General features: G+C 35.5%; 3 protein-coding genes across 8 annotated transcripts; 2 read left to right on the forward strand and 1 right to left on the reverse strand.

The window, feature by feature from the left end:
- The first annotated feature begins 270 nt into the window (after positions 1-270).
- Positions 271-11474, forward strand: LOC105258888 (NACHT domain- and WD repeat-containing protein 1). 2 transcript variants are annotated; one of them, XM_011270455.3, is made up of 16 exons: positions 271-408; positions 2597-3741; positions 4303-4382; positions 4457-4579; positions 4885-5027; positions 5099-5259; positions 6096-6500; positions 6596-7353; positions 7468-8001; positions 8077-8317; positions 8451-9109; positions 9220-9526; positions 9630-9855; positions 10050-10762; positions 10900-11157; positions 11272-11474. In XM_011270455.3, the coding sequence occupies exons 2-16, from the start codon at positions 3633-3635 to the stop codon at positions 11283-11285; spliced, it is 4731 nt and encodes a 1576-aa protein (XP_011268757.1). In that variant the 5' UTR covers positions 271-408; positions 2597-3632; the 3' UTR covers positions 11286-11474. The 2 variants fall into 2 exon arrangements, with proteins under 2 accessions (XP_011268757.1, XP_025270904.1); XM_025415119.1 differs by lacking the exons at positions 271-408; positions 2597-3741; positions 4303-4382 and having other exon boundaries at positions 4545-4579; positions 5998-6500.
- Positions 11475-11547: 73 nt separating this feature from the next.
- On the reverse strand, positions 11548-18643 carry LOC105258889 (bifunctional 3'-phosphoadenosine 5'-phosphosulfate synthase). 3 transcript variants are annotated; one of them, XM_025415135.1, is made up of 7 exons: positions 18624-18643; positions 13992-14168; positions 13136-13771; positions 12579-13013; positions 12268-12474; positions 11859-12141; positions 11548-11734 (listed from the first exon to the last, which is right to left on the reverse strand). In XM_025415135.1, the coding sequence occupies exons 2-7, from the start codon at positions 14157-14159 to the stop codon at positions 11640-11642; spliced, it is 1824 nt and encodes a 607-aa protein (XP_025270920.1). In that variant the 5' UTR covers positions 14160-14168; positions 18624-18643; the 3' UTR covers positions 11548-11639. The 3 variants fall into 3 exon arrangements, with proteins under 3 accessions (XP_025270920.1, XP_011268758.1, XP_025270915.1); XM_011270456.2 differs by lacking the exon at positions 18624-18643 and adding an exon at positions 14316-14664; XM_025415130.1 differs by lacking the exon at positions 18624-18643 and adding an exon at positions 14316-14432 and having other exon boundaries at positions 13992-14135.
- Positions 18644-20754: 2111 nt separating this feature from the next.
- On the forward strand, positions 20755-24704 carry LOC105251547. 3 transcript variants are annotated; one of them, XM_025415179.1, is made up of 4 exons: positions 20755-21288; positions 23635-23740; positions 23816-24132; positions 24374-24531. In XM_025415179.1, exons 1-4 carry the CDS (start codon positions 21284-21286, stop codon positions 24399-24401), a joined length of 456 nt encoding a protein of 151 aa, XP_025270964.1. In that variant the 5' UTR covers positions 20755-21283; the 3' UTR covers positions 24402-24531. The 3 variants fall into 3 exon arrangements, with proteins under 3 accessions (XP_025270964.1, XP_025270952.1, XP_019883169.1); XM_025415167.1 differs by having other exon boundaries at positions 23816-24704; XM_020027610.2 differs by lacking the exon at positions 20755-21288 and adding an exon at positions 23186-23458 and having other exon boundaries at positions 23816-24704.
- The last annotated feature ends 451 nt before the right edge of the window (positions 24705-25155 follow it).

Genomic DNA, 25155 nt, shown 5'->3' on the forward strand with positions numbered 1-25155 from the left:
TTTTTTATCGATATATCGAAAAATCTCCTAATTTATCCCAACACATATACATCACTATTTTAATCTTGTGATGTATAAAATATATCGCGCGCGTATGTATAAAAAGCTACTCGCTATTACAATAATAGATGCAAATTTGTATCGTTCGAGAGAGGATATAGATAACATCTCGATATATATACCGTACAACTATCCTCTCCCTCCCTCTCTATCCTACACTCGCACCGAAATCACCGATATCGGCTTCGACGCCGGCGTCGGCGCCGACGTCGGGGGCGACGACGGCGTCGGCGCTTGGCGTTCAGCGCTCCGCGAGGCGTCGGCCGTTTGACTGCGTTATCAGTAGTGGTGCCGTCGTCCGCGTGAGCAGGTGAAGGCCTTCGTTATAGTAGCTGCTCGGCGACCTAGGTAAGCCTTGTTTTGACTGGATCCTCCCTCCCCCTCCCCCTCTTCCTTCTTCTCCCCTCTTTTTTTTTTCGAGTCCCGCATCGACCGGGCCAGGCCGCGATTTTTTCATCCACCTTCCTTCCGCGCATCCTTCGCGGGCGGCGGCGATAGCCGCTCGTCGGTCGCGGGGGGCTGATAAAACGCAAAATGAAAATTTCAGCGGGATTCAAATAGAACGCCACTGTGCGAATAACGGAGGGAGCGGGGAAGGGAAGAATGAGGCTCGTGAGGGAAGCAGTTGTGACGTCTTATGTTTAATAAATCTAATATTTCGGGAATGCAATCGCCCCGCCACTCTCGATTTAACGCTTTCCGCCGATAATCCGCGATGACGCGTCGTCGATTGTTTTGCTCTTTCCTAGCTCGGCTGGAATATCCTCCTCTCGTTACGATCTTGCGACACAAACGCCGAATTAATTCGGCGAAACATGGAGGCGATGGTGTAATTATTGTACGCGCGCGCGAAATAGCTTATGTAAAATAATAAAAGATGCGAATGCATTTATGAATTATGGAGAGGTTTAAGAAAAAGAAGAAACTCTCATATTATTTATATATATATATATATATATATATATATATATATATATATATATTTATTTATTCGCATTAAATGACTTATATATCGACTAAAGACGAGTTAAAAAATTAATTATAAAATTCGATGGCATTTGCTAAAAAAAGAGAAAAAATTTATGGTACGATTCAAGTGGGTATCGGATATAAACTTTGTAAACAAATACGTGATCGAGATGGGGTTCGTACGTTGGCGGAAGGTTAATTGGTCAGCTCCGGGTGGAACTATGTTTAGTAACAATTCTCTACGCGATGAGATTCCTCTATTTTTATCTTCTTATCGTCGCCTTTCACGTGTGTCGCGGGTGAATTCCCTTCGTTTTTTCCTTTCGTAATAACGCGATAGCTATCGTCCAACGCGCGGCCTTTTCCGGCTTATTATCATTAACGGTATATTGTACTTTATTGAAAAATGTTGCTTCAAAGCTCTCGCCTTCTGTTCCGATAACGCGAATTTCTCGTCGTTGATTCGCACGATTGATCTAACTGCGTCGCAACGACTCGATAATTGTCGTCGACACTTGGCGACGTTTCTCCTTTTTTGTTTGCCATGTTCGTCCTAGCCGAGTGTGTGCGCGGGATAGCAAATATTTGTACGTGTCGCGCGCGTTGCTCACTTTCTCGATGCAACACGTATCCCGAGGTCCGCGAGGAAACCACATAACGAGAAACTGTGTACTTAGATACATCGAAATTCCCATAAATTCGAAAGTATGTTTATTCCCTGAAAGACGCGCGTATATCGTACAAGATTTTTTTTTTATTTTAAACGTAAAATGAAAAAAAAAACACCTAATATGCATGTGTGTTTTGATTCTCTCCATTAATAAGAGAGCTAAATGCTGGTCATTATTATATAATTTATGATTGTAATTAATTGTATAATTTATAATTGTAATTAATTTTAGCCAGCTCTCTCTGCTTTTATATATATATATATATTCTAACTTAAAAATACTGGATTTATCCGATTCAGCGAAACTCGACAATTTCATTTCTATCAATCCCATTTGCGTTGAATTATCTACTTGGCGCGACTGAATTGTATTCGTGATTAAAATTAATATCCGAGAAACTTAGCTCGAACGATTTTCGCCAGCTTGTAATTTCGAGCTCGCGAAAATAACAATGGTCACGACAGTTCAGCCACGTGCTGGAGCGGGTCAAAAGTTCACACTAGCTGTGACGGGGATATGACGCTGATACACACCGACGCGTGCATTTGACAGGTATATACGTCGAAATGTAAATTTGAGATTATCGATGTATATGCACTGTCGAATGTCGCGCCCTGTATCCGCGTCATGTATGCCGTTGTCGGTCGAAAAGATCGATACGCATCGCGCAAACCCTCTTAAAATATGCTCGCATCCTTGTGCGTAAAGTGCGACACGCAGGCTCCGAATTTGTCAAAAGAAAGCTCGATCGATTTGACTTTGGAGCGCGGGCGTGGGAACATCTTTCATCCGATATTAAGCCTCGTCTCCACGCGAGGGGACGAAATTTCAGTCGAATCCCAAACCGGGATCTCTATATCCCTCTCTCTCTCTCTCTATCTGTTTTCGTGTTACAGAAGGTCTTCACCCTGAAAATGGGAACGTAAAGGATGCCGCACATCAGGGCGGTTGATATTCTCCCTAAAGCCCATCATATACCTTGGCCCGTCAACTAATTGGGCAATGACCAATGAGCACGCTTGGGATAAGTACAAACTAACATAACGATCGGAAGGCGATCAGATCGCTTTCGCAAGTCATCGATCTTACATTATTTAGCGATCGATAGGATGGTATCGCGAGGGCAATCGAGAGTATCGCCTAGTCGTATATTAACGGATTAATGTAACGCTCATTGCATTCGCAAGCGAAGACAATCGTAGCTGATTAACTAGTTGCTAAATTAATATAAATATATAGAATATATATGTAAAACAAAGCATATATATATGCATACAAATATATAATAACGAGCTATAGATCGAAAATCACAATCTCTATTATTTGTTGAGCATCGACTATTGTATGTTGTTTAATTAATGATCGCCGGATCGATCACAAGTACATATATCGATACACGAGTACCTTGCACATATAATAACTAAGTTGTTAGAACGTCAGAAAACGCAGAAATCTAAAAGATTTATGCTCGAGATATTTAGACACTTCGCATTGGAAGATTTAATGTCGTGAAGAATTTAAAAGTCTAGCGCTGGATAAGAAATTCACATACATATATAAGTCTAAGCACTCGAGCTGTCCCACGTCCAGACGTCCGACGATAAAAGAGTCGGATAAGCTTAATTAATCCAAACGTCCGTATGAAGAATTACGAATTTATGTGGAGTTAAAAATAGAAAAAATATTAAAAAAAAAGATACATGCAGTAGAGTTTACAATACATACATACACACATACAAATACACATACGTATCTTTAAGAAATCAAAGTCTCGAATGATAAAACGGTCGACAAAGCTTTAGCGATCGAACGATACAACGTAGTGTAGGACGAAAATAAAGATATCTCAGGCTCTACGAGAAATGGAGTCGCATATAAAAATGCGTAAGCAATGATTAGCATCTAATTCGAATCGCGAAACTCTCAAAAACAATGAATCTTGAGGTGGAGTTGATCGCGGGGGTTATCAAAGGCGGTTCACCCCCCGCACATCTACCAGCACCGAGACTCATCAAGATATTCATCGCCAGCGAAAGAGATGGTAAATTTTCCCAAAATTTCAAAATTTCAATAAATTTTGCTCGCATATGAAGCGTACGAATCCACTATAAAATTTATTACAGGGTGTCCCTACTTAAATCTTGTAAAAAAATTTTCTGAAAGTAGTATTCCTTCCAGATATTTTTATATAAAATTCCCAAGAATATTTTAAAGATTTTTTATGCAATTTGGCTTTCTTATCAACGAATTGCCGACTATTTGTAGATAATTAAAGAGAGAATTTTTTGAAATCCCTTGAGTCATTTAAAAAATTTCCAATAAAATTTCATGAGAATTTCCTTCCTGATTTTCTTTAGAAAAGATATCCCTGAGAACTTCAATCAAATGAAAAATATTTTTGAGAATTCCCATGCTTTTTTAGAAGTAAATACTTTGTATTAGATAAATATCGTCGTATTGAATAAGATTCAGAATCTCAATAATTTTGCAATAACATTACCACGTAATAAACGCGACGCAAAACCGGTATAAAGCTCTCCCGGTAGAGAAAACCTCTCAATAACATGAAATTAAATTCGCTCGACATTTCTGCCGGCTACAGACTTTACGGAAGAGCGCAAACAGCTGCTGGAGGTGGTCGGTCCGGAACTGCAATCAATTTACGATGATATGGGAATCGAGGTCAGTAAGCGAATTCATTTATTTTAACGATCGTGTGTTCGTTGACCGCTTGCGAAAGTGCTCGCCTTGCGCAGGTGCTTCTGGTGGATATGCAATACGGAACCGGTGATAACCCGGATATCAATCCACGTCTGGCGGAATTCTTCTTGGAGGAGATAAACGCGTCCCACCGACATTCCCGGGGATGCTTCCTCCTGGTAAGAAACATTTGGCGTCATTATCGATCGGCACTCTGTCACCACATTTATTTTTCATTACCGCGTAGAATTAGAAATTGTATGCGCATATCCTACCAAATATCCTAATGGAATACTCCACTGGTTATACTGCATCTACTACAGTGCTACACGAAAATATTCATTGATCATATCTCAGATGATATTTCTCTCTCTCTCTCTCTCATTTTATTTCGCGTATATCTCCTTCTCTCTTCTTGCATTTTCTTCTCCTACGTCTGCTCGAAATGCAGAGGAATAACTTTGTCCATTTGTTATCCTTTCAGCTGTTGACGGGAACAAATTATAGCGTAGGGTGGATACCAACGGAATTGAAAGAAGCTACCTTCCAAACGCTCCTCGCACACTGCGCTCTTCTTAAAGATTATTACGAGCACAACGGGCACTCTTACGTGTTGAATGCTAATAGGTAATGCTTGATGTTTAGAATTGTCCTTCCCTTTTTCACCTACTTTTGAACCATTACCAACGTGTGAACAGCGTGCAAACCGCTCAACGAGAATGGCAAAAGGATCAAGAGCCGGACCTACGGCGGGCGCTAAGGACCGCCGCGGAATGTGCGATCCTGGAGCAACCAGACAATCAAGAGTTGAGGTGTATCTTGAAGAGTACGATGGAACGACAATTGGAGTACGGCCTAAGTGAGTAACAGTTGAAAATATTCATCAATCAGTCATATTATCAGTCATATTATCAAAGTCACACATTTATCAAGTCTCTAAAATGTGAGAATAGACACGCGACAAGATCGTAAGAGATCCGTAAGAGTGATTGATATTCCGGCATATGTTACATACATGTCATATCTTCGCAAAGATCGATATATAAATAACGCTATACGGATCGGGTTACCGTCACTGCTTCCGCTGTCAATATTTGATCGGCTCTCATACGGTGACACGTTGTCGGTGTGGCATGACATATTTCAAGATTGCTTCGATCTGCTATAATGGCGGATTCCGTCGAGCTTTCTTCTCTAAAAATAGGAGATGTGCTGATCTTTTGGGTCAAGCATAAAGTGCGCCGCTTAAATTACTCTCCGTCAAACGCGCGACGACTATTCTGCATCGCACGTCATAACAAGAGGCTTTTATACGTAAAAGCTGAAAATTGAGCCATTTTCTACTTCGTTTAATGTCTCGTTAATTCGTTTTTTAGTCAGGAAATTTAATTGCTGCTCGAAACGAGTTATTTTTAGCCATCTCGTTAGTTTAAAGGAGATTTAGTCTCTGAATCCAGTCCAATTTCATATCAATTAATATCTATTAATTGACGATCAAAATTTTGGCCGTATAAAAATTATTTATTTTTGAATGCTTGATGAATATGGCTAGAATACAAACGTTTGAAATTTTAAAAGATTTCTCTTATTACTATAGGTATATTTCGTTACAACAGACATACACATACACACATATATATATAAGAGTACTAATAATTTATCGACGGTATATCATCGTTGGAGCATTCCTATCAGGTCTAGACCAGCAAGGTTTGGGAATAATGGCTGTGATTCGCGAATGGACGGGCAACGACGCTCCGAAATGTACACCTGCTGCCGAGAAGCTCAAAGACCGCGTTCAGGCCACTCTGCCTCATGACAATGTCCTGCATTTACACGTGGAATATCGTAATGGCAATATCGATGCCGACTACGATGTTCACGATGAGTATCTTGGAAAGCTTCGAGAACTGATACTGGACAGGTTGCAGCAGCTGGTGAACGCATCCGTAGAAGCTGATCCGGAAATCAAAAGTCGTAAGAAGATGGTTCAGGAAGTCTACGCCGAGAGTATGGCGCATTTCGCCCTTCTTCGAGAATTACCGTTGGCCAATGAAAGTGACGAAGTTGTGGAGCGAGTGAAAAAGCTTATCCTTGCAGGTACAATAACTTTACGTTTGCAAGATGACAATATAATTGCGTAAGAGGATGAAAAAACGGACTATGTATATACATATATGCTCGTACATTTCTAGGCAAGGAGCATAAGCATGGGCCTATTCTGATCTATGGACCCAAGTCCTCTGGTAAATCCTCCATTCTCGCGCGCGTCTACCAAAACTCGCCTGACTGGCTTTCAGCGCCAACACTCCGCATCGTCCGACTGTGCACTGCAACACCTCGATCCGCTTACAGCTTGGAGCTCCTCCGTATTCTTTGTCAACATGTTGGTTTTCTTTCCGGTGACAACGATGGCAATCTACCACGCGACGCCTCCTTTGATCCGCTCTACCTCAATAATTGGTTCAACCTCATCATGCGCCGCATAGAGGAGCATCCGCTTCCGGATCAATTAATTATTCTTCTCGACGATCTTCATCGCTTCCATCCACTCGAGTGCGATATTGTCGCCGCCTTGTCCTGGTTACCGCTCGCTCTTCCCGCAGGCGTCCATTTCGTCGCTACGTCCGCGCTTCCACCTGAAGGAATGCGTCTTACGCCGCTTCAAAAGGATCGTTTGCGCAGCGCTGACATTCTTGTTGATTTATCTGGCTGCATATCTGCAATACCACGCGTCGACGTGGCTTTGGAGCACTTGGAGGAGCTTGTTGGACTTGACGCTGCTAATCGAATTGCTTCGATTCTCGCTTGCACTGAATACGGTTTGTCGGAGACAGAAATACTTGAATTGATCATGCCTACTGGAGGAGAAGGACCTTTGCTCCTGGAGGAGAGTCAATTCAACTTTGCGACTTGGTGCTTGGTCAGAAGAACATTTGCACCGTGGCTCAAGGCAAGTCTTATAATAAGTATAATAGATTAGTCTCGACACAGATAATCGCTTTTAATTTCATTTTAACATTTCCATATTACTTTTCGTACATTTTTATTTTACAAATTATTCTAGGTACGAGTGATGAGCGGACGATTAATGTTCTCCTGGCGCAATCAATTTCGCGAAGTCGCTCTCAGAAAGTATCTTTCGAATCAAGATGACTCTCGCAGCTATCACGCGGAACTGGCCAGTCTCTTCTTTTCCGAAGATGCCGATGATAGCTCCGATAAATCTCCGAAGAATCCAGCCTCTCCCGTTGCCAAAGAAACCCCGTTTCAAAGCGCGCCGCAAACGCAGGATCTTACATATACTCTTCGACATGTTGAAGAAGCATGGCTGCACCTTTTGCGAGCTTCCGACGTTGATAAGCTGAAGAAACTCGCCGTTTGCGCGTTCGATTTTCTTCTTGCGGCTGTTCAAATGATCTCTGTAAGCTATCTTCGATGCGTCCTTGAACACGCTAGACGGTATCTCCTTGAACGTGACTTGGAACTTGTATATTATGCTGTGAGGAAATCTAGCGATGTCCTTACCAGGGATCCGCTTCAGCTCGCCGCTCAGCTCATTTGCTGGTTAAGGCCGGTCGCTGAAGACGGCGGTGACCTCGTGAGTCTTTTTTATCTGCTAACAATAAAAAATGATATCGATCCACAAAAAAGCTTATTCTACCACTTCATTAAGGTTAGTAGAATGGTTATGGCAGCTATGGCTTGGTGTGATGGTTATACCGCTCCTTTGCTCGTACCCTTGAACGGATGGCTACAACCACCTCTGCCACTGCAGATTCGAGCAATTACGTGTCCTCAAGGGGTCAAGTTAATCGAAGCGGCACCATCGGGTCAACATGTTATCGTTGTACCACCGCAAGGAGATGCTCAATTATGGCACGTAATGTCGAGTCAGCTCGTTCATACTTTCAAAGGTAAAGACAGAAATTTCATATGATATAAATTAACGAATTATTTAAATTGATTTTTATTTTATTCCAAATTTCAAGGATGTTTCCATCATAATTTTTCATAAAAAGATTAATTAATATATTTATTTTCTCCCAGGACATTCCAGTCCAATCTCGTGTTTAGCCGTTACTCATTACTCACAGTATCTGCTAACCGGCTCCGAAGACACTTCTATTATCGTCTGGGATATGAAAGAGCTTATCATGAAACGTCGAATTTGCGAGCATATCGCACCAGTTCTCACTTTAACCACGGCCCTTAACAATTCTGTTATTGTAAGTGGTGGTGAAGATTCCAGAATTATTGCCACCAGCTTGCTCACTGGCGAGGTTCTAATGAAAGTTGATCATCATCGTGGTCCTGTCACTACTATTCGCGTTGATTCAGCGGGGGAAGTCTTGGTTTCAGGATCAGTCGACGGAACTGTGTGTCTTTGGTCTTTGGAAAGCTTCAGTCTTCTTAATAGCATTACTCTTCCTTCTCCGGTGGTCATGTTAGACGTGTCCGCGGATTCAGTTTTTCTTCTAGCCGCTTGTGAAGATCAGAAGCTCTATCTGAGATCTTTGGCAACAGGCACGGAGATCCACACGCTTAGAGGACATCAGGGACCAGTTAAAAGTCTCTGCTTGGCAAAAGATTGTAGAAGAGCTATCGCTGGCGGTACCGAGGGCAGAGTATCCGTGTTCGATATGCATAGCGGAAAATTGATTAGAACCTTACCTGCTAATCCATCGGCAAGCGTCACTTCGGTTAAGGTGATTAAACGCAAAATTACAATCACTTTTTTTCTCATTTACGCCAGTTTCATTGTTTTCTTCAATCTTTTGTTCAATCTCTATAGCATTTCTACTTTTGTTTCTCGCAGGTAACTGAGAAAGATGATTTTCTGATAACTGGTGGAGGAGGTCGTGTGACTTATTGGAGCTTCCGCGGTGAAGAACCACCGCCGAAACCGCAAAAACCCGGAAAACAGGATTCTTTACAACCTCATACCGCGCCGATATCCTGCTTGGATATTTCCAGGGATGGCGCAATGGCAGTCACCGGTGGTGTCGATTCTTTGGTTAATTTATGGCAGCTGAATACTCATGAATTGTTGTCCACACTGGAAGGACATATCGCTAGTATCACTTGCATTGCATTTTCCGCGTCAGGACTTTTTGTCGCATCTGGTATATGTTTTTATATCTTATAAAATGATTTCTTTTTTTATGATTAAATATTTTGTTGTTAATATGTGTAATTGTATTAAATAAAAAATAAAAAATTCTTTAGGATCTGAGGACAAGACAGTGCGCGTGTGGGGTTTGACACTGGGGCTTGTCGTAGCTACGTTCAGACATCAGGCACCAGTGACCGCTGTCACCGCTATGCTGGATGGAAGGAGGGTGGTCAGTTCAGATCGAGCTGGCGTTATCAGAGTATGGGCAGCAGATAGTGGTACACTGATCCAATCTGTTTGCGGACCTGGACGATGTTTTGCTGTTGCGTCCGATATGAGGTAGGACAAAAGCAGACCTATATAATCCTCTATGCTGAAATATTCTTTATCTTGCTTTTCTACCTATATTTATTCCTTACATTTTTATCAGTATAATTAATTGTTAATAATTAATTGTTTGAATCATTGTTCGAATTTTATTTGAACTTTAATCGCTTTTTCGTAATATCAATATAATTAATTCGTTACTTCAGATATGCGGTATGCGGATCTGGCGATAATCAGGTGCGCATACTCAGTCTGGGAGCCGGTCCCGAAGAAAAGCATCAAGTATCGCACTCGCAAGATATCACATGTTTGGTGGCAACGCCCGATTCTCAGTACCTGATCACTGGATCTCGCGACATGAGCCTAAAAGTGTGGCAATTGGTTGGCGGTAAACTTTCTCAAGTGTTGGTTGGCCATACCGATCATGTAACTTGCGTTGCAGTCGCGGTGCTTGACAAGTCTATAGTGGTATCCGGCTCCAGGGACGCTAACTTGATCGTCTGGGACATCAACACCGGAACCGATTTGCATACTCTCACAGGTCACCTGGGTTACGTGACTTGCGTACGTCTTTCCGGCGACGGCACTTTAGCTGCTTCCGGGAGCGAGGACAAGAGCCTCATTGTCTGGGATACGAAGAAGGGCACTCCGCTCAGTTCCATCATGCTACATGTACCGGTTTTAGGGGTTGAAATGTCTACCGATTGTTCCAGGATGGCAGTGCATTTATTAGAACACAAATGCATGCCTATTCTATGTCTGCACAATACTCCTGCACAATATGTCAAGCTGCCGTTGTATGTAGCGCCACGAGACTTGAGACCGCCAGGACCAAAACGACCTGCTAGAAGATTACTGAAGAAGGAGGTATCCTTAGATACTTATACCTGGCAACGAAAGTATGGGCATCTTACGTCAGGTATTTGATCATTTTGATTATTAATTATTAATTGTGATATAATTTTAAAACATCGCTCAACAAAACCATATAATCAAATTTAAAAAAAATGAGATATACGAATTTAATTTATATAATAATTTTACATTTATTTTTAGATATCAGAGTCTCGAATATTGAGAAACGTCGTTTTAGCGTGAGTGCGTCTATGGAAGAAATCAGCAAAGCAGGTTTAGCCGGTTCTCAACCTGGTTTAGGCCCCGAACAGGCCGCTTTAGCGCAATCTCAACATTTTGATCAATTGGAGGCGCTTTGGAACAAGCAATCGCCGCCACCAAGACCACGTGGCCTAGCCCGAACACTAACGAAGCAAAGTTCGCTCCAGGCTACCCGAATATCCGATTCTGAAGAAGAAGGTAAACGTGAAGACACGTAACATTTTTATTTGCTAATTTATTCGAGCGAAAAAATGATTTATGTAAGAATATACGAAAATTAAATTAAGAGTGATAAAATATTATATGTTGCAGATATACCCGATTAAATGGTATCAGAATACTTTTTATCGACAATTTTCGTGATTGATTGTCGAATATATTTAAGTTACAAAATGTCCTTCCGTGTCATTCGATGCAATAAATAAAGATATTCCCAGAGATAACAGACTAGCAACAAAATACAAGAATTGTTTTATATGTACATATATTATCGCACTTTTTAATTCCATAATAGTTTATCAATATACCTGATATTTCGTTAATATTTTATTTTATTATATTTATTACTTCAAATAAAATTGTAAAAATAATATCAATGTTGTATGTATACAATATAAAAAAGTATCAGTTATATTATGTCATTTACAAAAATATCAATTATTTATTCCGATAATTCGTCTTCATGTGTGCGCAGTTTGATAATATTTTGCGATAATTTTCCATGCTTTCGGCGCCATGAAACCTTCGGGAGGATCTTCCCCATTTTTGGCCAAAGCTTACGTAAAAGAAAATAAATATTTTTATAAATCTTGTGGAGTTATGTATGAGCCACATAATTGAAATTAATATCAAATTTTGAGTTAATAGATAATTTAAATAAGAAAGATATAGATATATACCGCGCATTTTAGTGCCGGAGATAAAAATAAAATCTTGCTGCCGTTCAGCTTCGAAGAAAGACATTTTTTTCGCTTTAGTGTCGTAGGCAGCTACCCTAAAAGGGATAATTTCAAGATTTTGCAAGCCTGGTGCCATTGAAAGGACGCGTGCGCCATGAGTGGCGTCATAAAGATTGCCATCCGGTGTACTGGATTTATCAGGATGCGGCACTCCGGCGGGATCTCTACCAACGATATAGAAATTTGCCCCTGCGATCATACGAGTTTTGGCATGCCATTGCACCTAAAATATGAAATTAGATAAATAATTTAGCGTTTTCTAAATACATTAGTAAGTTTATATATATCAGAGATATTGAACGCGTAAAAGAAATATCGTTTAACAAAATATTGCCAAAATTATACTGACTTCGGTAGGACCAGCGTAACACATAGGACTCGGAAAAATAGCGAGAATAGTATCCTTGTGCAAAATATTTTCCTCGAGGACAGCCTGATGCTGTTGTATTCTAATCGGTAAAGGAACATCGTCGTCTTTAGTCCATCCACCTAGAGGATGCAGGAGAAGAACTGGTTTCTTGAAGCCACGCTCTTCAATAAGGTATTTTCTAGTGTCCTGAAATGCAACAAGATTATTTATGCAAAAGTGATAAACGAACATTTCAGTTTACACGGAGACGATTTTGTTATTTCATACAGAAAAAGTCAACATCCATCAACCTGCATCAACAACGCATGTCCATTGTGTATCGGATTTCGCAATTGGAAAGCAAAAACCGCGTCGGCGCCAATCTCCTGACACCTGATCCTGATCTCGTTAGGCGTGAGTCTGTAATGATCCAGACCATCGTTCCATCGAATTCTTTCAACCACTTCCAAGTCGCCGCCAACCAACCAGTCGCCGGATTCCCGAATTATTCGAACATACGGATGTCTAGAATCGTTTGTGCCGAATTGTCGACAGCAACGTTCTTCCTTACGGTGATGGTAAAATTCCGGATTGCGCAATATTGCAAGATTTTTACCTTGATATCTGAGAACAAGCGCATTTGCATCGAAATAGCGTTCTTTATCGACGGTACTTATGGCAAGAACAATGGGTATTGATTGATTGATTTGAACTCCGTTTTCATATAGACAATTGAAATGTTGCGTCTGTATAAGAAAAAAAAACGGTAATTTGATTTCTTATATTAATTTCCATAACGTCTGTTAATTTAAGATATAACTATTATATGTAGGACATAACTTATTATATAGGATAGGTTTAAACTTACTTGAAGATATTCATGCTCCCTCATAAATCCTTTTAGAGGTGTCCCCCATCCTTCAGCAAGAACTTGGACCCATTGCACATCTATCTCTCCGATCTCCAAGGCTGGAAGAGTTCTCATTTCCTTTCGGACATCTTCTAATCTATCCTCCTTCACGAACAGCTCCTGGAAAGGTTGCTTAGAGTCGTCCAATTTTGGTATAACATGTTTGCGCTGGAGAAAATCGATAACGAGATCGGTGGATTGTTGAACGGTGGCATTCTCTGTGTTGACGATGAGATCAGGCGTGATCGGCACATCGTAATTCTGATCGATACCGGTGAAACCCTTTATGATACCCTGGCGCGCCTTTTTATAAAGCCCCTTGACGTCGCGGGACTCGCATACCTCAAGAGACGCCTCGACAAATACCTCGAAGAAGGACAAATCGGCATTTCTGTGAATCTCGCGTGCCATTTTCCGATCCTCCGCGAACGGCGATACGAAGCTACAGAGGGTGATGATGTCAGCATCCGCGAAGAGCCTCGCGACTTCGGCGACACGACGCACATTCTCTTCGCGGTCCTCTTTGCTGAAGCCCAGATTACTATTCAGACCAGTGCGTATGTTGTCGCCATCCAAGCTGTACGCAGGAATTCCCTTTTGTTCGAGAAATAATTATTGAATTTTAATATATTGCTAAGTGGAGTGATTAAATTAAATTATAAAATAAATGTGTATGATATTAAAGAGAGAGACAGTGAGCTTTCAGAGATGAATGATCTCTGCTTGCCATATACACGTTTATCTATTTTAGAATTTTTTAATAAATCATTAGTTGTCGTGTGTGTACGATAAAGTAATAGCATAAATAACATACTTGAGAAACAAGATATTCTTCAAGTCGAAAAGAAATGGAAGTTTTCCCGGCACCGGAAAGCCCTGTCATCCAAATTGTACACCCACAAAATCCTCGGACAGAGCCGATTGCTTGTCCCCGTTTCGCTCTAGACACATGATGTATCTGTGACGATACGTTAGTTGCCATTGCCAGCGCCTGTGATTCAATATACTTTATTTCTATTCGTATTAATTCTTACTCCTCTTTTTATCTCTTTTATCTCTTTTATAAGATTATCACTAGAGATTATCAAATTATCGATGCATACTTTTTTCATTGCAGTAATTTTATTTTATATCTCACCTCTTTCGGAGAATCCGAAATTTCCAAAACTGATCGCGTAAAGATTCCCATATTTCCAGATAGACACTTCGTTTATTCTCTTATTTATCTCTTTTTGCTTAAATAGTTAATAGTGTAATTATTATAGTTAATAATTATTATAATTAATAATATAATTATACTCTTTTCCTGTATGACAATTAACGAATTAGCGTGAGACACGACACGACATTTAAAGCATGCGATGGACTGTAGAAAACTGATCTCTTGTATAAAACGTAAACTGTTAAAAGCGAGAAAGTATGAAGAAAGTCGCTTTCATTATACATTGACAGAAATCTTAAATACACATGCATTAATTATATATATGAATATTAATTTTTATGTAGTAACTTTGATAATTCCATTTTTTAAGTAAAGTAATGTCATTTGTTCCAAAATATGTTACATAATGGATTATACATCGAAGAAAATACTTATATATATATATATATATATATATATACACGAGTTCGGTGAAATGTGTTTGAAAAGGTCCATAGTGAGAGATGTGACTCAAAGATTTTATCTGAATCACGTGTTCGATTGCTACAGATAAGCGATATCAACATTTCTATCTGACCAAATTAGGTCATTATTAGCGATCTTGATATCACACTTGCATTTATTATCTCACACAGATGTTGTTTACGAATTTTTGAATCTTTCTAAGATATTACGATTAATATTAATTATTATCATCTTTTGTAAATATATATTTTAAATATTTTTATTTCTTTTCACTCATAATATGTAATATGCTTTCTAATTTAAATGAAGAAACGAAAAATGCATAGATCGATTAAGATTTTAATTAAAATGATTTTTGATAAACAAATTTTTCCACATTTTACACATTTTTACGTCAATATATATACGATAACTCGAAATTAGGAATAGTCTTAATAGCAAATTGTTCTCTTTTTATAAAAATTCGATGACTATCGACATGGCACAAGCTGTCATCAAAATATTTAACATTATATCAACAATCGAACGGTTTCTCTGGCAGAGAGAAAGCAAATTCAAGGGCGCCCTGAAAGTTTCAGAATGCAGAGATACACATTCTCTTTTTTCGAATGTCTACTCCCTCTCTCTCTTCAAATTTGTTTCATCGTATTTCAAAGCTAGCTCTCATTTTATACGTGCCTATGCAAATCTCGGTAAAATTCGATCGAATGGTTCTAAAGGAATAAAAAAGCACTCTCAGAAGCATCGCGTCGTCATCGTAAGAAGCCAGCGAAAGAAAACATAACTGTCATTGTATCCGCGATATGTAACCGGTGATTAAAATCTTCACTGTTCTTCTGATAACGACATCTATTATAAATATATGTAACTGGTGATTAAAATCTTTATATCTGTTCTTCTGATAACGATATCTATCATAAATATCATTTTATGCGAGAGAAGCTTGATATGTTTTCTTCGACTATCTTTTAAGTAAAAATATATGTGTGTAAATATGTGTATTTATATATCCCGACATATATACAAGAGATAGTTGAAAGAAACGTAAAAAAATAAGAATTTAAGCTTCAATTTCATTTATATAAAGAAAAAAGAATCACTTAAATTTTAAATATTAGATTTGTAAATATATGTATAATTTGCGAATAAGACTGAATAGCTTTCGTAAAAAACAAACTATTTTTCTTATATAATCTTATATTAGATTTATCTTATATTAGATCTTATATTAGATTATATAATCTTATATAATCTTATATAATCTTATATTCACTTCCTTATCACTAGAATTTATAAGAAGAAAGAATATATACTATATATTTAATATATTTGATTAAAACATTGAATATAAACAGAGATAAATACATATTTATAATATATTTTAAATACATAATTCATAATTTGCCTTATAATTCGGATCGCTTATAATGTATTGTATATATACTGAGTTTGTCATGATGTAAAATGCGTGAACGTCGAATTAGCTATACTTAAAAAGGGGACAAGTTTAAAACCTTTCTCGATTAAATATTCTTATTTAAAGGCTTCTAAATAAATAAGTATATTGACATTGTTTAACTGCAATGTATTCCCTTGATAAGAATTTCACCTACACATTTTCGATACAGGAAAGAATTAAAAAGAGATCGATTATCTTTTGTAAGAAATTTGTAAGAGATTTGTAAGAAATTTGTAAGAATTTTGTAAGAATTTTGTTTCTTTGGGAATTGACAGATGGATACTCCATTATGAGTAAATTTTTTTTTAGCTTTACCTTTCTTACGTCCAATGGAATTTTTTTCATTATATTTACAATATTTAACAAAAAAGTTAAAATACTCGTATATGTATATAAAATAGGTACTTTATTATTTTATCTGAAAAGAATTTTTATTCTTTGAAATTGTTTTATATCAAGAGAAATCGAGTTTATTATAAAAGAATCTTCTTTTCTTCTATTTTCTCTCTCTTTATCGAAAATAAATAAATAAATAATAAATATATATGTTATTCATAACATATTAGAATGGAAAAGAATCATACACGTATAAAAATAGCTAATAAAATGTAGAATTAAGTCCATACATATACGAACAAGATGTGTGTTCCCGATCCAGAATTTTTATAGACAGTACAGACATAAATCAAACTGTGTGATTTTATCGACAAGTAATCAATATCGAAAAGTAATCAAATAGTTCCAATTCATGTATGATGGCGCTGATGTATAAAAAAATGTAAAGTCACTAGATTAACGAAGTACCGCAATTTTGAACTCAATAAGATAAGATGGAGCAAAAATGGCGTCCGATAGTATAGATATAGGCTTCCACTTACTGCAATAATGTACACTAAAAATGACAGATCTGTATTAAAAATGATAGATCTATATTTAGTAGTTGGAAAAAAAGAGAGGAGAAATGAAAAGTGCATCTAGAGAATTTAAAAGAATAAAAATCTAAAAATAATAATACATAAAAATTAATATTATGTATTTTTTTCATGAAGAATGTGGGGCGCACATTTATGCATTTATTTATTTAGATGAGATTTACTTTAGAGCACATTCAGTATTCAACTTTAATTTTATTTTCTCTTTCTTATGATATATAAGTATAACATAATTACCTGCAAATGCTATCATTTTTGTGTGCTTACAGTGATACAGAAGCAACATTACAAGTACTATATTTACAGATAACATCTGTATAATAAAAAAAGCATCAAAAATCTAATAATGAAAAAAGGATAAATATTGTAGACCAGCATAAATATCAACCAATTATTCCACCGCTCTGTTTCATTAGAGTTGCAATTTTCTTTTATATCATAAATATTATAAATAAGATAAGATTTCTGTACGTTTCAAATAAATTTATATATTTTATGTATGTAATGCTGCTCACACATATTAAAAAGTGATAATATCGCAGTTATAATAAGATACAATCCTGGCAATGTAGTGATTTTTGGATACTACTTAAAATAATTTAATTTGATTTATTTTTGAGAAATGCACACAATACTTGAGAACAAATTATTTTTGAGCCATGTATTACCTATGTAAAATTCCACACACAGTATCATATTGTCTGCGATATATGAAAAGCTTCATCGATGAAATATGATTGAGATATAAGAAAAGTAATATAGTACTTGTAATGAATAACGTTAATGTGGAATACATAAATATTTTATATTTTAATTTCATATAATCAAGATGAGATAAGACACTTATGATTACTTTAAAAATGTGTCCACAAATATCATGTAACTTCAATAGCTGCACATTCGTCAAATTAATCCTATTACGTTAAATGAATCACAGCAGTGTTTGTTTTAATTTAATCTAACCTAATCAATTATATTATATGCTCCTCATTAAAATGTGTAAAACTGTACGTCGCACATTTAATACGATTAATATACTACGTAATAAAATGTAATACATTAATTAAATAATTAAATATTATTTTTAAAAGCATGATACAATCCAGACAGCATACGTTTGTGTTTACATTCGACATCCAAAGACAGTGGTTAGGTTAGGTTAGGTTAGATCAAACAAATTTATCGTTTAACAGTTGGCAGCCCTACAAGATAGGCTGTGCAGCACTGCGCGTATATAAAATAAATTTGAAATCGCTTCTAGCATAACCATCTTCACGCGATCGACTTTATTTGAATTGCACGGCATCGCATCGAATTATGATGCGGCGCCAATTTGTTTGAACGTAATTAGGGACATCGCGATGCTGTATAAGCGTCGAATGAGCACGAATTGTCACGCAAATATGATAATAAATCACATCTACTCACCGTTCACCGGCTGTTCTACAGGCCGCTCCACTCGCTCGCCTCGGGACGTCCCATTCCGATCTTGATGCACACGATATCATCAACGCGAACGCGCGACACTTTATTCGGCACTCCCGATATTCGCTCGCATCCGATAATCATCATCAAGGGCGCAAATAACGCGACGCGACTTCGCTCCATCTTCGCGATGACGCCATCACTGAATATCGTCAAAAATCGCTGTCGCGCGTTTCCATCGACACACTATGAAAGTCGCGCGATCATCCTTGGACACTTTCGACGCTCGTTCACTCGCGATATTCGTTTAAAAACGGTTAAAAGACGCGAAAAATGCGGACGTTCGACGATCCGTGTAACTGCGTATGACTCCGAGTCACGTATGACGCGTATGACGTAGCTTTGACGCGTATGACGTAGCAGTCACGCGCCAACATGGCGGCCGAACCACTGCGCATGACCATTCCTGCGCGCAACGTTCGCACAACTTTGATTTCTGAAATATTGTCTACGGCTTTAATTAATAGCACATAATGATAAATATATAAAGATGGAATCAATTAATCATATTGGTCATATATGTAGACTTGCTTGAAGAAAGAGAGTTGTTCTCGATGTTCACTTTTAAAGGAATAAAGAGAATTATATATAAATGTAAATAAATTATCCGAAGAGAGAAAAAATTGAGAGATATTTTTAATTTTTTAATAAAAAATGGAAATGTCTATTCATAGGCTTGTTCTTCTTTTCCTCTTTTGTGCAATTTCGATTCAATATATAACATAGAAAATTCATAGTATATATTCATAGTATATTTATTTTTATATATTTACAACTATAATATTCGCACGATCATTTTTTGACATTTACAATACTCGTGTGCCTTGTTCTCGATGTTCACTTTTAAAGGAATAAAGAGAATTATATATAAATGTAAATAAATTGTCCAAAGAGAGAAAAAATTGAGGGATATTTTTAGTTTTTTTAGTAAAGGTTGGAAATGTCTATTCATGATAGAAATGCAAAGAAAGAAAATTATTATGTTTAAAATAATAATTTCATATGAAATACAACATTAAAAGTTACATTATAGAACTTGACTTTCTAAAAGCGTAATAAAACAATCAAATAGTAGACAGAGAAAAGACTAATTGTAAAAGAAAAAAAGTTGTTAACTTAACTAAACCATTTAACTAAATTATTGTCTTTTTAATTGGAATATTTAACTATTATAAATCTAACATGAGATTTATTTAACTTAAATATTTCAATATTTCAATTTAAAAAATAATAATTTAGTTAAACGGTTTAGTTGAGTTAACAAAAACTTTTTTTTCTCAATGTACGTATGTGTGTGAGACTTTAAAAATATACTTGGATATAAATACATTTATATTATTAAACGATTAACATATCTCGTGAGGTTTAATAAATAATTAATCTGTGTACACTGAGAAAAAAAGTTGTTAACTTAACTAAACCATTTAACTAAATTATTGCCTTTTTAATTGGAATATTTAACTATTATAAATCTAACATGACATTTATTTAACTTGATTATTTCAATATTTCAATTAAAAAAATAATAATTTAGTTAAACGGTTTAGTCGAGTTAACAACTTTTTTCTCAGTGTACGTGTGTGTGTGTGTGTGTGTGTGTGTGTGTGTGTGTGTGTGTGTGTGTGTGTGTGTGTGTGTGTGACTTTAAAAATATACTTGTATATAAATACAATTCTCACATACGTCACAGTACGCGTTAAATATTTCGGCAGCGAGCTAACACGTCATTCGACCTTGTGACGTCATTTGGCCTTGTGACGTAGCGCGCTATTGTTTACATACGCGACGACCTCCCCTCATTCGCACGGCGACATTCCAACGGAGAAAGTAGCGATACGGACCGCTCCGTATTATCGAATTCTTTTCCTAAAGGTACGATCGCGATTAGATCGAAATATAATAATTCGACTATTACAAATGACAAATAATTAACTCTTATAATAAATGCAATTGTGGCGACGATAAATTCATCGAAACGCGATCTTTCATTATTGCAAATAAAAATTGAAGCGAAAGGGGCAAAAATTACAAATTTTCTCACAATATTCTCCGATTATCGAACTTTACGAATAATTATTTCTTTAACATTGCATAGAATGAAATTCGATTTCGCCCGATGTTTTAAACTTTCCTAAACTGCATGCATATATATCATATTAATTAAACGATTGCTGTATCATCAATTTACATTACTTTAATATTTTAATCTTATGATTCGCGTTATTATGCATATATTATACATCAACAAATAGAAATAGTTAATTAGTGTAAGAATCGAGTGGTGCATGATTTTGGCTTCGTTTAAAAATCGAGCGAATTATTGTAATTTTTGTGTTCCTCTCTTGCAATAATAATAAAATAATAATAATATTATAAAAATACGTATCTCGTATGATTATTTTGCGATCGGGAGTGCCCTGCAAAGTGTCTGGCGATCGTTTCTGTATATGACTGAAATATAATTAACTGAAATATAATTGTTTGTTCGCGAGTGAATACGTGACTGCTACGAGGAAACAACAAAGGATGAAACAACAAAAGAGAAGGACATCTGAAAAAGTATCGGACAGAAAGCAGGGAGAGAGCCTGAAGCAGCCAGAGACATGCGGTGAGTAATTTATAAAAATTATTTATTATTTATTATTTATATACACTATTTTTAAAATAGATATATTGCTTATTATTTTATTATCGTTTTATTTTTCGATCATTTAAATATATAATTCGGATTGAAATACAGTAAAACAATCGAATCGTAGATCTAAATAATCAACTTAACAAAAAGATCCATAAAAGATATATTAGTTCTTTTAATAAATAATATCGTATAATTAATCTATATAAAAATGAAATATTATCTATTTATTTCTAAATATTAAATACTATAAATTTAATAGTTATATATTTTGTAAAATTTAATTAAAAGAATCTTTAAGATATTCCAAAAGAAACGAAGAACTTTTCTCAACGTAGAAAAAGTTAATTATAAACAAATTTATATTTAATTATTATAATTAATTTGTATTTAATTTTATTGGAATTTTATTATTAATTTTATTGCATTGTCAAACTCTACGCGATCTCTGTAATGATAGCTATTCACGAAATAGGTACAGTGAAATAATCAATTATTATCGAAAAGAGGCAATAATATACTTTTAAATCTAATTTAAACTTTTGATAAACGATATAAATTTTTTTATTATGATGAGAAATCTTTATTAAAGATCATAATTGCAAATAAAAATGGAAATAACTTCACGAAGTATATTAATCGTTTAATAAATAATTAATCCATGTGTACGTGTACGTGTGTGTGTGAGTGTGTGTGTGACTTTAAAGATGTGTGTTTAATAAATTATTAATCCGTGTGTACGTGTACGTGTGTGTGTGACTTTAAAGATATGTGTTTAATAAATAATCAATCCGTGTGTACGTGTGTGTGTGTGTGTGTGTGTTTGTGACTTTAAAGATATACTTGTATATAAATACACTTGTATATAACTTTAAAAATATATATGTATTTCCGTTATGTTAATTATCCGATTTTTATTTGATCGTTTTATTGCGCGTTCTGAATCAAATTATATTTAGATCAAATGATATCAGAGAAAATATTTATTTATTATATTAGAATTCTAAATGTGTGTGTGTGTGTACATATATATATTAGGATAGAAATGAAATAGAAATAGAAGGATAATCATTGCTCGTAAAGATTGCAACAAAGTAATAATTTATAATTTTGATTCCTATCGTATAATCGAGTATCGTATTTCGAGAGCAATCAACTATTTATTAATAATAAAATTGTATATAACTTACGAATATATTCCACTTATTTCGGACGTTAATATCGCGACAACGACGAATAAACTTTTCAAAAAAGTTCAATTCAACTATTTCATATATGAGACAGTTCTACCAATCACTGATACAAAAAACTCGTCAATTGACCAGTTGGTGAAACTGTTTCAGTCCTGAGTATTTTCTTAAAAGAGCTGTTGGCGCACATACGTGCGTGTATTATGTTTACGCGCGTCACGCGTTCGAACGAATCTTGACATTCTCGCGGGTAAAGTCACTAGATTAAGCCCCAAAAATGGCGTCCGATAGTGCAGATAGTGCACACTTTGTGTAGCTATCTATACTAAGGCCGGAATTCATAGTCCGATCTTATATTTAAGATTGTCTTAAGCTCTCATTCCACCAATCAATGACTGCATTGTAGCTATTTGATTGGTTGAATGAGTTCTTAAGATGATCTTAAATATAAGACCGGACTATGAATACCGGTCTAAGTGCAATTTTTTTAATCTTGATCCTGGTTTGTCCTGTGTCCTATTGTGTGTGAGATGAGAAAACTCCTTCTGTTGCGCAGAAAAAGAAGAAAATATTAAAAATGCCAGGTTGCGTGAAGAAATGCAACAATCGCAGCCTATATCTATACTATTGGACGCCATTTTTGCTCCAGCTTATCTTATTGAGATCAAAATTGCGGTACTTTGTTAATCTAGTGACTTTAAAAAAATGGCAGCTTAGAGACATGTTTCCACATGTTTCACTTGTCGTTCATAATATTCGCGGCTCTCATCTCATCCTAATTGTTTATCGAAATTAAAAAAAAAGACTGATGATACTTGCAAATGGCAAATGAAACGCATTGTTGGTCTCTAGGCATATCTTTCTAATTTTGATCTTGCGAAAGTAATCACTCGTAGTAAAAATACCGGCAATTTATAGGTTATTAAATGATTTGATAATACATTTTAATAGAGGTAAGCTACATTATAATAATTGAATTTGCAAAACACTCAAGGCATTTTATTAATCGTATTTAATTAACTAAAATCAATATTTATATATTATCAATAAAATTTATCGTATTATAATATTATCTTGTAGCGTTAATTTTATTATAAAATATTAATTAATAATTCGACGATTATTGTAGGATGATGAGGTTTTGTCCGCTATGTATAAAGAATGGCCTAAAAAGAAAAATCAAGGCCTTTCAGGTTAGCTTTGAAGAAGCAGTATGGTCTTGCGAGGGAGAAGATGTATGTATCAATTTTCTTTTATTCTCATGTATCTTTTTTATACATTTTGTGCTCACGATTTTGCTTATATTTCAGTGTCCCTGGCCAATTGGTCATGATGAAATAGCATTTTTCCAAAGAAACGCTCTTACCTGTGATTGGAATGAAAATCTACCTCCTCCAATTGGTATCCCTGAAGAAAGTATATCTATGCCAATGGAATTGTTACTTTATACTCCACCTGTAACTCCTGGAGAATTATCTAAGGAATCAACTGACAGTGCAAGCACTGAATGTTCATTCAATCTTTCATCAGAAAACAAAACTGATGAAATATTAGTTAGAAATGAAGTTATTTATTCAACCTCAACTAAAGAACCTATAGGCTCTTCACCAACATTAGAATTAAGCAGGTTAGAAAATTATTTTATTAAAGAAAAAAGGAATAGTACAAAAGAAGAGAATGCAAGTGTGAATGTTTGTAAAGTATTGCCTAGAATCACTAATATTCAAAAAACTCACCTTGATGTTACATTTTTATCAAAAAGTGAGGAGTGTTGTAATGAAGAAGTACACAAAGATAAATATTTGAATAATCAAACAACAATGGATATTACTGAAAATACATTGCTTAACAACATATTATGTAAACAGATTGATTCAGATACTCAGTGTAAAATAGAAAGTGAGCAAGATAAAAATAGCAAAATGCAATTGGATGATGAAATGAATAAGACAGAAACAAATTTAAATATAGAGATGTTATTGGAGCCTGACAAACAATTATTTGGTGCAAACGATATAAATATCTTAAATACAAATAATTCTGCATCGAATATTTCAAATGTTAGTTTAAACATAGACAAAATATTAGAAGATATTTTAAATACAGAAAATCATATAACTGAAAACATAAATAATGATTGGTTACGTTCACTTATGGATGTATAACTTAATTTATTATAATTTATTAATGATTAATAAATAATTATATTAATAAAGACTGAGACACATGTAAATCAAGATAGGTAATAAAGGTATATAATAAGGTTCTGTAATTTTATTTGCAAGTAAAATTACGTAATAAAATTATAAGTATTCATTTGCAATAGTAAAATATTTTCATATAATATGAAAATAATAATGAAACATTATCTGTTTTGAAAAAATATGTTTTATATTGTTTATATTTTGTATTATACTATTAATAATATAGTAATACTTCTCTCAATATGTGATAGAAAAATAGTTCAATGTATTCAGTGTATTTATAATAAAATATTTAAGATTAACAAACATAAAAAGAAATTTTTTGTAAATTGATATTTTATTAATTGAAAGATTTAAAAATATATAATGTATAAAAATGTACAATGTAAAAATTTAATAAATGACAAATTCAATAAATTATTTAAAAAGTTCTTTCTATAACTTTA

This window comes from Camponotus floridanus, unplaced genomic scaffold, assembly GCF_003227725.1.
Source record: "Camponotus floridanus strain SB8 unplaced genomic scaffold, Cflo_v7.5 scaffold115, whole genome shotgun sequence".
In the NCBI taxonomy this organism is placed as follows: Eukaryota; Metazoa; Arthropoda; class Insecta; order Hymenoptera; family Formicidae; genus Camponotus; species Camponotus floridanus.